The 16,103-nt window shown below is 43.8% G+C and overlaps 1 protein-coding gene across 1 annotated transcript; it reads left to right on the top strand.

Annotated features, from left to right (window-relative positions):
* Positions 1–570: 570 nt before the first annotated feature.
* LOC119823857 (40S ribosomal protein S15a-like) lies at positions 571–1,024 on the top strand. The gene has a single exon (XM_038343940.1). It carries the CDS (start codon positions 593–595, stop codon positions 983–985), a length of 393 nt encoding a protein of 130 aa, XP_038199868.1. The 5' UTR covers positions 571–592; the 3' UTR covers positions 986–1,024.
* The last annotated feature ends 15,079 nt before the right edge of the window (positions 1,025–16,103 follow it).

Below are 16,103 nucleotides of genomic sequence, written 5' to 3'. Positions count from 1 at the left end.
TCTATAAGACATCTTTAACTTTTTTTTGCTACATTTATATTGAAAGGTGGGAGTTGGGTGCCCAGGCTTGTGTGTGGAGGTCAGAGGACAACTTCCAGGAAGTTCTCTACTTCAACCACATGAGGCCCTGGGATGGAACTTGGATCTTTGGGCTTGGTGATAACCTTTCCCTGCTAAGCCATCTCACCACACTAATAGGTACTGGGGTGACAGATGCTGATGTCTGCGCATGTACTGAAGCTATCGGTGGACAGTTTGAATTGAGTTGGTACAAACTTACCTGCATTTAAACTTTTTAAATAAGAATTTGATAATTTCATATATTGAGTTTGGGTATTTTTTGATCAGCTTCTTATAACATTTTTCTCCCTTGTAAGCCATGCATCTGCTTTTATCTCGTTTGTTTGTTGGTTTACCTGCTGGATTTAAATACGTCTGCTTGCCTGCCCTTTGGGGTGAAGTGGCTTTTCATTGCAGACTGATTTACACGCTGTTCACCTCTTTCAAACATCTCTCTTTTTCTTCCTCTTTTGCTTTTTAAGAATAAAATATCCCACTTTGGCTCTTTCCGCCATCTTCCTGCGCCGCCACCATGGTGCGCATGAACGTCCTGGCTGATGCTCTCAAGAGCATCAACAATGCAGAGAAGAGAGGCAAACGCCAGGTCCTCATCAGGCCCTGCTCCAAAGTCATCGTTCGGTTCCTAACCGTGATGATGAAGCACGGTTACATTGGTGAGTTTGAAATCATTGACGACCACAGAGCTGGGAAGATCGTTGTGAACCTCACAGGCAGGTTGAACAAGTGTGGAGTGATAAGCCCTAGATTTGATGTGCAACTCAAAGACCTAGAAAAATGGCAGAACAATCTGCTCCCGTCCCGTCAGTTCGGCTTCATTGTACTGACCACCGCAGCTGGCATCATGGACCATGAAGAGGCAAGACGAAAGCACACAGGAGGGAAAATCCTGGGATTCTTTTTCTAGAGATGTAAACATAAATAAAAAGCCTTTATGGACAAAAAAAAAAAAAAATCCCACTTTGTTGATGTGCTTAGGTCTCTTTCCCCGAAGGCTCAGAGAGCAATAGGAAGTTGAGCCATCTATGTTAATGTGTACACCGAAGATGAGCAGTCAGATCTAATTTTAGGCCCATCAACCTTGACAGCTCCTTCCTAATCACTTGGATTTGAACAGATATGCAAATATAGGAATGAGAAGTAAAGAACTCACCATTTAGAAGTCAGATCATTGCTAAAATTGCCAGCGAGTTGCACAGATTTGTAATTCATTCATTATGCTCTGATTCCAGAAATCTACAATTTTAATAAAAGTAGAACATGGAAACGAAATGAGCAGTGTGCCTTTGTGGATGAAGCCGCGGACGTCCCCCACACGGATATCCCTGGACTCCCCTGTTGATACGGAGGAAATCGGGGTCCCCTCCTGAGGTTCTTATTCTTGTTAATAAAAGAATTTATGAATGGACTCAAACAGAAGCTTGAGGACCACTTTATTAAAGTTTAAAGGAGGGAAAATGAGAAGACAAGCTATAGCTCTTGGCAGCTACCCACAGGAGGAGAACACGCTGGAGAGAAGGATCAAGCTTGGTGTCTGAGTTATCGGCATGGAGGTCCACCGCATGGCTGCGGGTAGCCACATTTTGGGGATGGGGGCTATAGAAAGAGTAAAGAAGCCCAAAGCACTAGAAAAAGCAAATGTAGACTCTGGTTATTATCTGAAAGAGACAGAAAAAGAAAGAAAGAAAAAAATTACATCTTTTTGAGTCTTCACTCAGAACTCAGAAGGGTGGGTGGGTGGGTCCAGCTGAACCTTAAGGTTGTCTCAGCTCCTGGAGACTGCTGTGGGCGGGATGAGATCAAGGGAATTCTGGGAAGGAATGGTATAGCATCTCATTAAGGGGATAGCTATTCCACCCATCTCTTTAGCATAGCATAAGGTACACAGACCTTCCTAGGGGTGGTCCCTTTACCAGGTTGCTGACCCTGCTTAGCTAAAATACTAGGTCCCCGCCCGGGCCAGAGATTCTATTCTCTTGAGCAGGAGTTTTCCCTTAATAGGGTTTTATTTTTTGGTTTTTGTTTTTGTTTTTTGTTTTTCCAGACAGGGTTTCCCTGTAGTTTCTAGAGCCTGTCCTGGAACTACCTCTTGTAGACCAGGCTGGCCTCGAACTCAGAGATCCGCTTGCCTCTGCCTCCCGAGTGCTGGGATTAAAGGCGTGCGCCACCACCACCCGGCTCCTTAATAGGGTTTTATCGCTGCTCCAACACTGTGACTCAGAAGTTTGCCCTCCTTTGGGTGCTGGGGAAAAGATGGGAGATGAATAAATGACGCCATTTAACGTCTTCCTCTACAATTCTTTGCTGGTTGAGTCCTTTTGTTTATTCTTGTGTGTTTGTATGTTTAAAGATCACTATCAATTTCAATAACATGAGTATCTGTCATTGCTCTCACTTCTAGGTCAAGGTTGGTCATCCTAAGTGCGAAATGAGACCATGGCAGGAGCTGCATGGGACCCAGTGTTTGGTAGTCACGGATAATTAAAGGGGAAGAGACGACATCTCACCAGGTAAGCTGTAGATTTTATCTTCTGGATGGAGAAGGATGCTGGGTGGCTGGGTGGCTGGATGGCATCCAACAGCATCGCATTAAATCACAGCCTCCCTGAGTTCCTGATGCTGAGGCCTGGGTATCACAATTCATCCGTTTTCCTCTCTAGTAAACCGTTGTATGATCAATTCCTCTGCAAAGGATGGCCATAAACATTTCCAGCGGTAACCACAGAATTCTCATTTCATGAACCATCATGAGGCGATGCCTGATGATCAATGTTTAATCACAGGCAAGAATTAAAATATACAGCCTAGGTACATCACAGAGGGTGGGGCCGGGTGTTGGAGCCCAGCAGACAGGCAGCAGGGCCAGATGGGTTGCTGACAGTCAGTTTAATCACCTGGTTTCCAGGAAGGGACTTTGTGCTTTATTGAGAGCATTTCTCCCCTCACTTCTGCCCATCCCCACCCCGCTGAACTTTGTTTTGTGAAAATATCACACTACCACCTACCTCTGTCTGATGGAATTTTCTGGCAATCAGCCTTGATCTCATCAGGCTGGAAGACTCATGGCCCCCTAATCAAGGGCCAGAACAGTGCAGGCTTGAGGGGCCTCCGGGGCAGTTGTCCATAGAGGACACTGCCAGTTCTCCCTTCTTAAGCAAAGTAGTCACACTGTTTCCTACTGGGCCTTTGCAAATAGAAGAGCGTTAGGTGTGAAGGGGTAGGAACTCAGTCTGAAAGGCCCTTTAAGTTCTAGGGTGGTTGATGGCTTGCTGCTACTCAGCTCAGACAGACAGGCAGAAAGACAGACAGGAACCCTAATAAAAATTAAGACCTCCATATTGTATGTCCCCAGGGGGTGATGCTGTTTGTTCTTGCTAGTTTTCTTTTATGTGTCTTATGAGTCCGTGCCATATCCAGAAGGAACAAAATAGCAGAAACAGCTTTGACTTCTAAGGGAATCCCGGGAGATGTCTTGCCACAGCCTGGATACTGCTGATTGCAGAATTTCTCCCCACCTCCTTGAGGGAGTTCCATCAAGCCTGGGCTGGTGGGTGCAAGCCTGTGTTGGGAACCAACTCTCTCCTGCCCACTTTCCAGCATCAGCCAGCAGGGCTCCAATTTCCTGATGGTCTTTCGGACATCCTGGGGCTGCACCTGACATCTTCTCACCTGTCACCAGTACTCATATTGTCTTTCCTTTCTCCCTCCTTCCCCTTTGCTACCCTTTCCACCGTGTTTGTGCCTGGGGCGACCCATTCTTTATACCGCATGATCCCATAGCTTCATCTACCTTTTATTCAGCCTGGAGCATCTCAGCAACTTTGGCATTTATCTATCTATCTATCTATCTATCTATCTATCTATCTATCTATTTATTTTTATATTCTTATTTGGGCTCTCTGTGTGCATTGCATGAGAGTGTTGCGAATGTGTGTGTGTGTGTGTGTGGTGTGACTTTCATGTGTGTGTGGGAGTGTACACACCTGTACACATCTGAGGTCCAGAGGAAGACATTGGGTGTTCTGCTTTGTCTTGTCCTGCCTTACCCTGGGGAGGTTGTCCCTGCCCCACTTCACCTTTTGGGGGGGTTCTCTACCCCACTTCACCTAGAAGGGGTATCTCTACCCCACCTTACATCGAAGGGGGCATCTCTGCCCTGCCTTACCTCGAGGTAGGTTGTCTCTCACTAAACCTGGAGCTCCTCTGGGCTTCGTCTCCACACGTCTGAGCACTGGGGTGAGTAAAATAAAATAAAGTATGAAATGCCACTTAAAAATATTCCCTTTGGGGGCTGGGGAGATGGCTCAGAGGTTAAGAGCATTGCCTGCTCTTCCAAAGGTCCTGAGTTCCATTCCCAGCAACCACATGGTGGCTCACAACCATCTGTAATGGGGTCTAGTGCCCTCTTCTGGCCTGCAGGCATACACACAGAATATTGTATATGTAGTAAATAAATAAATTAAAAAAATATTCCCTTTGGTAAAACAATGTATGCACCTGTTTGTAAGCACTAGTTTAAACATGTAAATACATATGCACATGTTTACACATACACAGACACGTGTGTTTACATTGCTTTATGCATGTTGTCTTTTGCATATTTCATTTTTAGTTGCCCAGTATCTCAGACATCTGTCATTTTGCACTAGGATTGGCTTTCTACCTTCTGTTTGCTCATGCGGAAAGTCTGATTCATCTTCTTTTGGGGCCAGATTTGAAAGCAAATGAAAAATATTACGTATCAACAGGAAAAAAATGGCTCCTATCCTCCATAGATTAAATATATACTTCTGTTTGTTTTGTTTGACTTCTAATTTCTTTAACTTCCATGGCTTGATTCATCCCGCCCCAAAGTGTATTTCATTTAAAAATAAAACTTCTGTGAATGCTGTAACTGAGTTCCGATGTTTCTAATTGAGTTGGATCGTTTCCACTTCCAGATTGTATTGTCTTAGTTTTTCTTCCCTGTTGCTGCGGATAAAAGGCTCAAACCAAAGCAACTTAATGGAGAAAGGGTTTGTTCTGGCTTGCAGCTCCAGACTCCTGCCCACCATAGCAGAGAAGTTACAGAAGTCGGAGCTTCTGCGGGCCACATCCCACCTGCAGGGAGTGACAAATGCGTGCTCAGTCCCACTTCCCCATTTTGACATTCCAGGATCCCATGCTCAGGAGATGGTGCTGCCTACAGTGAAGTCGAATCTTTCTGGGGCTGGCAGGATGGCTCAGTGGGTAGAGGTGCTTGTCGCCGTGTGCGAGCCTGGGGATGGGAATGCAACCTCTGGAATCCTTGTAAAGGTAGCAGAGGAGAACGGACTCCCCAGAGTTGTTCTCTACCTTGCACACATACACACCTTAGCATGTACCCCAGCACCATGCATGCGTACACACTTTATGATGATCGTAATGATAGAGATAGATCTTCCCAAGTCAGCCGACATCATCCCCCAAAGGCCCTCCCACAGGCCGCTCTGTCAGGCGATTCTAGAGTCTGTCAAGCTGACAATTAGCACCAAGCATCACAGCTGTCTACTGTAATTACCGTTGCATCTCCAGAAGTGTCAGTTAACAAGCATTCTATGTTGAGTGGCACGCAGACCCCCCCGCCAAAGAGCACACACGATGCAGTGTCATGTGTCATGTGTATGTGTATAATGTCATGTGTATGTCCTAGCACATTTTGGTTTGATTTGCAGGTGGGCAGGACATTTGCCATTTACTTAGCAAACTTAAGCTGTAAATTATTTTCCATTGAATTTTGGTAATGAACACTTACTATAATTAAAAGGTTTTCCTCAGATCTATTTATTTTGTATTATAATCGTTTCATTATACTTAAGATAAAGACTTAGAAAATGTGATTGAAGATATATATATAGAGAGAGTAGGGATTGACGGCACCCCCCAAAAGTGCTCTTCTATAAAAAAATATCCCCCCACATTCACACACCAGGCAGGTGGCTCTGAGGACTGTCTGAAGCCCATGACAGGAGGGAGGATGGGAGCAGTATCCAGTGGTTCTCAACCTGTGGGTTGCAATCCCTTTAGCAAACCTTTAGCTTCAAAAATATTTACAATATGGGGCTGGGGAGATGGCTCAGTGGTTAAGAGCACTGACTGCTTTTCCAGAGGATCCGGGTTCAGTTCCCAGCAACCACATGGCAGCTCACAACTGTCTGTAATTCTAGTTCCAGGAGACCCAACACTAACGGCAAAACACCAATGTATGTAAAATATAAATAAATAAATATTTAAAAAATATTTACATTACGATTCATAACAGTAGCAAAATTACAGTTATAAAGTTTCAATGAAAATAATTTTCTGGTTGGGGGTCGCCACAACATGAGGAACTGTATCAAAGGGTCGCAACATTAGGACGGTTAGGAACCACTGAAGTAGAGGCTTTCATATTAACAGGGACAGCAGTGACCTGGCATGTTGTAGCCATACCGCCTTTGTGTCTGCAGTAAGTACAAAACATGGAGAAAGAACTCACAGAAGGAGACCATTAACTCCTTCATGGAACGGCATGCAGAAGGCTGGTCGAAAAGAGGTTATGCGAAGACACACACGAAGGCAAAGAGAGAATTTATAGACATACACTGAAGAGAGAGGCAAGTGAGTTCCCAGAGAGAAGACTGCACTTTTAATAGCAACAGAGAGCAAGTGCTTACTTTTAGTCTTAGGTTGGAATCACATCCGGGCAGACAGGAGACAGCTTTATCTGGATGAGCAATAAACTTTACAACATCAGTTGTCTTTCGCGAAGCAACTATTTGTGTAAGTTGCCATGGGTCACCAGGGGTCAGCTGTGGATGGTCAGGTCTGTTCACTGAAGTGTGAGGATTTAGCTTCTATGTTTGACCTTTTGTCTCTGCGCTAATCTCAGCATTTAAAGCCATTGCTCCCCGGGTTGAGTCCCAGCAGACATGCACGTGTTGAAGGGCCAATCCTGAAGGCGCTTTGGTGGCAGTGATAGGAGCGGCGCTTTGGATCTGAGCATCAGGCTGGTGCAAGGGTCAGACTCACAGGGTAATTTATCATAAAACAGATACACACTTCAAATTAACAGCAAAAAGAAAGCTGTTGGGTAAAACACACAGCATTTTTAGACAGGGCTTTAGAGGAAGAAACTAAGAGGGAAGGAGTGGGCACCGATGCCTACTTTTGTCGGAATTCTAGATAGATTGAGGGAGGAAGCAGAGTACAATGAAAAGAACTCTGCTTCAAAGAACAGCAAAACAAGCTGCCCGGGAATGTATTTCTAGTCTGAGAATTGTCAACACAGCACCAAACTCTTAAGATAATGCAGAGGTCTTATTATCTATAAAAATTATAATTTTCCGTGAGGAAAAAAATATCTGAAGTCTAGTGAAAGGCAACAGACACTGTAAGAAATGTCTGTGACCCAAAACAGCAAGCCAAAGCCCAATTCCTTCCTCTCTCAAACCCTAGAAAGTAAATGAAGAAAGGCAACAGCCTGACAGGAAAGCAAGCGGTGAGAAGGACCATGACTTTCCTGGCACAGAGAGCATCCTGATTAATCTAAGAAAACCTTATGCATAATTTAAAAATGCAAATCAATATGAAGGCAGACCATTTTCTTAGTTTCCCTGGCAGTTAAAAATTAAACAATACCCTAATAGTCTATGAAATCTGAAATCATTCCCACTGCTTGTCAGAAATCAGTGCAAATTTTAGAAGGCTGTATCCTGTTATCTTAAGGTTTTAAAAAATCATGAGTTTGTTCCACATAAATCCATCCACACAAAAGAGAGATAGTCGTACCTGGAAAGGGGACTCAGTGGTTAGGAGTATGGGCTGCTCTTCTGGAGGACTAGGGCTTATTTGAACCCCAACACCCACAGGGCAGCTCACAACCATCTATAATTGCAGATCCAGGAAATCGGAGGCCCTCTTCTGGCCTCTGAGGGAACTGCTGCATGTGCATGGTACACAGACCTCTCCATGCAGGCCAAACAACTATATGCAAAAAATAAAAGCAAAATATTTTCTTAAATTCATTTATTTATTGTGATGAGGACTGAACCCAATACATACGTTTCCTACAATTGAGTCACATCCTCAGAAACTACAAAGTATTTCTTAACCAACTGTAAGAATATACCAGCAAGCGACAGGAAGAAGGCAGGATGCAGCGAGTGAGGATTATACCCAGGCAGCCCTTAGCTGGAAGTCGCTGATAGACTGGAGTGTGCTGGAGTGTGGATGAAGGTGGAAATGGAGCCACCCTCCAGAGGCTCCCTGCCTGTGACAGTCAAAGGCCAGTGTGGCTGGAGAGTAAGGAAAAAGAGAGAGGAGCCTGTCAGGAAGGTGACCTGACTATGATTATGAACACTTTTCATTCCTGGCTTAACCTTGGAATGCACGAAGAGGGAAAGACCAAGGAGACCTGGAAGAAAGCAATGTATAGAAGGAAGCAGTGAATGAATGATGGAGGGACGGAGATATTAACTCCTGTTATTAGTGACCCAGGGAAGTCAGTCTGGAGAGTAATCCAGTCAAGTTTATTGCATGGAAAAATACCCAGTCTTAAAAAAATGAAAAACAAAAAGAGCACAATCCGGTGTTTGTACAATACACCACCCATGTTTCTCAGCACACAAGACATCGACAGGTAAAGGATGGAACAGAAACATACAGGCTGGAGGAAGGAGGAAGGAAGGGCAGTAGAACCCGACTCTTCCAAATGCCCCGGATATTAGCGTAGAAGGATTTCAAGGCCATTGATATAAATATGTTCCAGGACGGTAAAGAACTTGTGTCATTGAGAATAAACTGGTGGTACTCGTAGACGAGAGATGGAAAGAAAAACAAGGGGAAAGGATGAAGCTATCACTCTAAAGGCGAAATAATACATAAAGTAAATTATAAAATGGACTTAGCAACAGAAACATAGTCAATAAACTTGAGAATTATGCAAACTGAAATAATAATGATAATACATATAATTAATAACAACAATGGCTCATTAGTGAAAATGAAAGACTCCTTTTTGGTCTTTGCAGTGATCTCAAACAGCTGATTATGAGTGCAAAGAAGGAAGAGAATGGGTGGAGCCAGAGAACAAAAGCTGAGATTTTCTAACCTGATAGCTTTTTCTTCCCTCCCTCCTCTAATTCTCTCCCCTTCCTCCCTCCTTCCCTCTTTTGTTCCTCCCCTCCCCTCCCTCCCCTCTCTCCTGTTTCCCTCTTTCCCTCTTTCCCTCCCCTCCCTCTTCCCTCTTCCTTTGGAGCCGGGATCTCACTATGTAGTTCAGACTGATCTGGAACTTGCTATGTAGCCCAGGCTATCCTCACCCCATAATATTCCCACCCCAGCCTCTCAAATGCCTCTGTCATGGTGTGTGCCATCACTCATGATAAAATCTTAAACTTACATCCCAGGGATCAGCAGAATACATATTAAGAAACATATGACTGGTGGATTTGAGAAAACCCAAGAGAAAGAGAAGACCTTGAACACACCCAGAGAAAAAAGACAAATGGCGTGTGGGCCAAGGTACAACTGACAGGGGCTGTTCACCGCTTTCCATGAGGATAAAAGAGAAAGAGATGATGTTTTCAAAGGATCAAAAGGAAACATTCCAGCACCAAATTCTACACTCAGTGAAAATATTGTCAAAAAAAACAACAGCCCAGAATAAAAGCATTTTCAAATGCCTGAGAACACAAAGAACTTTTCATCCACAGCCACAATGAAGGAATGTGAGAGGAGGCTCTGAGGAGTGTAGGGAAACATCCCGTGGAAAATTACAAAGAACAATGGGGTGGGGGTGTACACCTGTCACCCCCTAACTTAGGATTGTGAGTTGCAGGCCAACCTTGGCTACATAGTGATCTCAAACCACTAAAATAGATCACACATAAAATACAAGAAATGGATAGTGCATATGTGTACAAATTTTGATGTGTGTACTTTTTCTTTCTTCTTTGATGTCTACGAGTTTAGCACATCTGAGTCTGGTGGCAACTATGCTTTAGCATTATAAGAACTTCCAGCTTTTTCCAAAGCAATGTTAGCATTTTATACTCTTGCTATTAATTTTCCTATACCCTCCTTGACATCTGTTATTGTTGTTTTGGCCTTGCCATGCGATAGCGGATGGAATGGTCTCGAACATTTCCCTAGGGACTGACATTGGCTCCTTTGCACACACCCTTTGGTCATTTGTATACCTTTTTTATTTTTTTAATATTATATATATATATATATATATATATAACATTCTGTCTGTGTGTATGTCTGCAGGCCAGAAGAGGGCACCAGACCTCATTACAGATGGTTGTGAGCCACCATGTGGTTGCCGGGAATTGAACTCAGGACCTTTGGAAGAGCAGGCAATGCTCTTAACCACTGAGCCATCTCTCGAGCCCCCTCATTTGTATACCTTCTCGGGAAAACTTTGCCCACCTTTGTAGCTGTGTTATTTGCCCTTTTTTTGAGTTGTGAGAACCATTCATTATGTACTTTACACACTCAATATTCTTCTGGAGAAAGAAATTATCAGCCGGCTAATGGGGAGCTGTGATTCTGTGATTATGATCTGCCTGAAAATGTATGTGCTGTTTGTGTACACATTCCTCTACAAAACAACGGAAAACCTTTACAATTTGAACTCAGTGATTACGAGTTGTATAATGATCATTTTAGACTCTGCTAGTAACCACGCTCTTGTCTGTCAAACATACTCACCCTTCTTTCTGTGCCTAAGCTTGGACTCTACAAAGCCCAGATTCCTTGTATAGCTTCTCTTGTCTGGGAACCAACAGGGAGTGGTAGTAGAAGCCCAGAAATCTGGGAGATGGAGAGAGGGCTCAGTTTTCTGTTCCTCGGAGAGTTGGTCTCCTTGTGTCCCCATAGGTCACTTGGCCTATTAGTTAAGCAGTGACCTTCTTAAAGGCCCATGTCCCAGCTCCATTGTGACCCTCCTTCGAGTTCCCAAATCCCAATAATTCTCATTATTTCCTCATTATTCTCCCCGCAAACTCTATACCTTGGTTTTTGTTCTATGTCTTTCTTTTTCTATAGTAGCCAGATAATTGCTCTTCATAGGAAAATCTTCTGCTAAGTAACTGGAGTCCTCTCTCTCAACAGCGGGACTTCTGAATAAGAGACTAGCCTGTTTTCATCTGAATCTTCTGTCTACTTCCCACGTTTTAGTCAACAAGTAGGAAAGGATCCCCAGGGTGTGATGCTGGGAGTTGAGGAGAGCGTGGAGGCCCAAAAATGTGAGCCTGTTTCCACCTTGACCAAAGGTCAGAGAGTTGGAACTTACCTCTATTCCTTCAGGGTTATTGTGTTTCTACCTCAAACAAAGGTCCCACTTAGATTTAGGTCAGAGAGTTCTGTTCTCTCAAGGTTGTTGTCAACAGGTATGGCTAATAGCCAGACCTTATCTTTCAGGAATAGAGAAGTAGATATGTTTCTACCTCAAACAAAAGTCTAAGGAGTCAACTAAGGATCTAGTTCCCTTAAGGGGGTAACTTCAGAATCTACCCAGGGAGTGGTTTGCCTACAGACTGTTTTGATCTAAGGTGTGAGTGTAACTTGTTTTGTTCTAGCAACAGAATGTTTAACTATGGATGTAGCCCGCAACCTTCAACTGGTCTGTTCATTTCCTTGTATCATGTTTATGAAGGTTTTTTTTATTTTATTTTTTTAATCTTACTCCTACCTCTTTGGGTCAGGGTATTTTAAGCAATTGGAAATTAAGCGCGGGCGATTTCAGTATTCACTGGAACTCCCTCTCAGTACTATTCTATGTTTTTCTGTTTTATTATTTTCACATGGATCTTCATATTCTTTACCAATATTTCTAAATCCCTATGCCCCTACCCTGGAAAGTAGTATTTTTGTTGAGCCTGGTCCCCAATAGGAGAGATGGTGCATCCCCAAAGATTGTATGATGTGTCTGGATTCATCAGGGTCTTCTACCCAGAGGGGAACTGAGGGTTGGTTTTTCAGTTGGACAGAGTAAGATCTAGGCTTCTCCCGGGTAGTGGGTCATCTTGATGCCCCATTCCATGGTTCCCCTACTTTTTTCTAGAGCTGTACTAAGGAATTAAATATTAACTGATGATTTCTGATTCTGTTGGCACCCACCTCATTGCCCACTTTGCTTGGCTGCTGGGTGCTATTCTGCCTTTGATGTACCTCACATGAGGGTTTTTTTTGTAAATGCAGTTCTGAGCATTCCAGTACCTCAAGACTATGTTTTTAATTTTTCTGCTTTTGCTTTTAGTTTTATTTTAAGTACATTGGTGTGAGGGTGTCAGGTCCCCTGGTACTGGAGTTACAGACATTTGTGAGCTGCCATGTGGGTGCTAGGAATTGAACCCAGGTCCTCTGGAAGAGCAGTCAGTGCTCCCAACTTCTGAACCATCCATCTCTCCAGCCTGACACTGTGTGTTTGGGTGTGAGCCCACAGCTGTGCACACAGAGGCCAGAGGTTGACATTAGACATCCTCCATCACTGTCCACCTTTTTGAGACAGAGTCTCTTAGTTAACCAGGAGCTCATTATTTCAGCTAAACTGACTTGCCACCAAAACTCTGAGGATCTTCTGGCCTCTGGCTTCCTAGTCACCCAACTAGGGCCAGTGGGCTTCATCAACACCCCACCTGTAGAGAGGAGACATCCTCCTATAGGCCCTGTGGTGTTGCTGTTCTTGTGGGTTTTCACACTTTCAGCTATGGAATATCAGTCACCCACCTGTAAATGCTCTTCTGGTGTCTTGCCGGCTCTGCTTTTACTCAAACTATCTCTGCCACCACTACCACTGGTCCTGCGGAAATTGACAAGATTAGTCAGGTCTGTGAGGCAGTTGTTTTCAATTTCAGCCTTTGCTCCCTACCTCAGTTTGTGGCGCCAAGGCTTGGCAACAGGGCGGATCTTGCTTCTAGGTCTCTCTTCTTATTATGTTTAAAACTCCCATGCTCAAAAAAAAAAAAAATGGCTTCACCATAATGAAAGACTTTAAGACAATTCTGAAGCCATTTCTGACAATTCTGAATCCTCTCAGCCTCTGTGCCATAGTGCTTCCCCTCCTCCCCTGGGAACCAAGGACCTAACAGCTACATATGCACGTACTCAGTTCCTGAACAATTACCCATATACGTATGTTTTGATTCAGTCCCCTGGGAAACGGGGTCAAAATGACCTCTTACCTCATCTGATCTGGCAGCAGCTCTCCAGCCAATTATTGGTAATAGCCCTTTCGAATAAGCCAATCACAACCCCCCTTGCTTCTATGGCCTTCTCCTTTAAAAGTAGCCTGTACCAGCTAGTCGGGGTCTCTTGGCTTCCTGAATGCTGAGGGACCCTGTCTTGACAGAATTAATAAAATCCTCATGCTTTTGCATCGGCTGTGGTGTGAGATGTGGTCTCTGGGGGCGACTCCTCCTCGGTGTTTGGACGCTACAGTCCAACAATACAACACGTGACCATTGCCATTTTGACTGAGGTCAGGGGACCTTACCTCCATTTTAACTGAGGTCAGGTGACTTCACCAATATCTTAACTAATGACCAGGTCAGGTGACAAAGTCCTGCCATCTTTACTGAGGTATTCCCTGCCTGGTCCCCTGATTTACTTCTGTTTCTGTCTCTAAACTCCTCTTGCTGACTCTGTTCCATGTGTGCTATGTGCAGTGGGGTACTTTTGGTAGGGTCCACCAAGAGCATCAACTTCACCCAATTCCTGTTCACTCTGTGAGTGTGTGTGCATGCATGTAATTTAAATGCACCTATGTTTACTGTTAAATGTTATAATTGTTTATTGTATCTCATTCCAGACTACAAAGCAATTAAGTATGTAAATTGGTATGTACTTTTAAGTCTCTTACAGAAATATGGTGCAAAATATGTTAAGCTGTTCTCTACTATTGTCAGTTCTGCCGTTAACCTTCTATTGTAAGAATTTTTTCTTCTTTCTGTCTTTTTACGAATGTAAATCCTACCTGTTAAGTTGAGAGCCAGCACAGTCAAGCTCGGACCCAGCTCTCCAGGCAAATTCTATACTGTAGTTACACCTGATAAACAGCCCTCAGCTGCTCAGAGATCTGGGGAATATGGCATTTAAATGCTTAATTATTAAAAGACTTTTCATAACAAAAAGAGACAGGTTGGCTCCTAGCAGCAGCACTCTACTTCCTCCAAAGAAGACAGAAGACACATGGGCACGGAACAACATCCAACCCCAATTCGCTGCAACTGCCAAGTGCTGACCTCCAGACAAACATGTCTTTCAGCTAAATTGAAGATATATAGACAGTGGACAGAATCACTGGAATCGACAGCCTAGCTACTCAAGTCAAGGTAGGCTTGTCTTCCTACAGATTTCTTAGCCCACAGGATCTTCCGGAGCCTGGCAGACCCTGTGTTAAATGACAAAAGGCAAATATGACCTTCAGTGACCATGGAGGACCCTGAGGAGCAGCTCTAGGTGCCTCTCTGTTGTTTTTTAATCAATAACTCAAGTAAAATTTTATTCTTCTCATAGATCTTTGATGCAGTTTGACAGCTGAGAGCTTTTGTTGTTTAAAAGGACAGCCTCACCAAACAAATTTCAATAAGCTATTCTCTCTCATGCTGCCTTTCATAGTCTTAAAGATACTTTTTATTATGCAAAAATATCTGTCACAGTCATTCTGCTGCTGTTTAAAACCTGTGTTTTCACAAACTCAAAAAATTCTTGTGAGTTCCAGGGAGCTGAATTAAAGGATCCACCTTAAACAGGTCAGATACACCCCTCTCAATTTCTTGATCCTAAAATTTTTCTCTTCCTAAATTTAACTTTGTCCTCTGTTCTGCCAATACCTTAAACAGGTGTAAGAGACACCAGACATTTCCATACCACAAACACAGACAGAAACAAAGAGACCAGCTACCCCAGGATGTGACCAGCACCCAGCTTTTTCAAGTTCCCCTGCAAGACGACACCCACAAATAAGCAGGAAGCAGTCTTGAGAATCTGCCACCCCAATTCCTTTAACCTGTTGTACCTAACTTTCTGCCTTTGCAGCTGTAATGTGTGCACAGGTGGGTATACAAGCTTCAAGCCTTCCTCTCCTGATGGACTCCACACACTCTGTTCTTTCTTGGGATCATGTCAAGGCCAGTGGTTTCTGCTGTCCATTTTTCACAAAGACTGTGACTTTGAGCCACAGCCTTCATAAGTCCCTTCCTAACATCAGGGGCAATCAGCTTGTTTCTGATTACCTCCATCCACCATGAATAATTATTACTGTTATTATTAGACTGAAAACATAACAAGTAAACAACACCATAGAAGGCCTCTGTCATTACAACATGCACAGACCCTCAAGGTGCTATTGACATTGAGTTTGACACTGGGGTTTGCCACACACTATTGTTTTCTGAACCTGAGAGAGAGCGGTGCTCTCTCTCAATAGATGTGCTTCAAGAGTTTGCTTCTGGAGGTTAACTGTGATTCTCTTGTCCCTCAAATGTCAATGCCCACCTTGTGCTTCCTCTATTGTTTTTCTTATGATGCAGCTAAACACAGTTGACAGATAAGGAGCCAGCAGATCATGCCCAGATCATGGTGTTCCCCAAAACCAACTAGGAGACCAAGTCCTGTATGTAAAAGCAAAGAGCCTTTATTCTTATACAAGTTTACAAACTTGGACTCTCCATGTATCCACCATCTTGGAATGGTCAGAGAATCCTGAGCTCAGTAAAAGTTGGGTTTTTATAGTAGCAAAGGTAGGGGAGAGGGATTTCTAAGGTTCAGGACCCCTGATTGGTTGACATTTGTCTAGGGGTGTCCTGGTGAAAAGTGACAGGTATGTGCTGGCAGGTGATCCTATCTGCAATGGTTGGAATGTTAGAAATTTCCTTTGGATGGTCTGTTCCTGGGTGGTGCATGGGTAGTCTCAGTTTGTGGTATTTCTCAGAACCAGGTATTGCCTCGGGGTAAACTACTGAGACCCAGGCCTCTATTGAGCTTGTTATGGCTGGGTCCTACGTTTCCCCTTTCAC

This window comes from Arvicola amphibius, chromosome 1 (genome assembly GCF_903992535.2).
Source record: "Arvicola amphibius chromosome 1, mArvAmp1.2, whole genome shotgun sequence".
Classification (NCBI taxonomy): Eukaryota; Metazoa; Chordata; class Mammalia; order Rodentia; family Cricetidae; genus Arvicola; species Arvicola amphibius.
The sequence above is the reverse complement of the archived record's forward strand: the minus strand, read 5'-3'. Positions and strand labels throughout refer to the sequence as shown.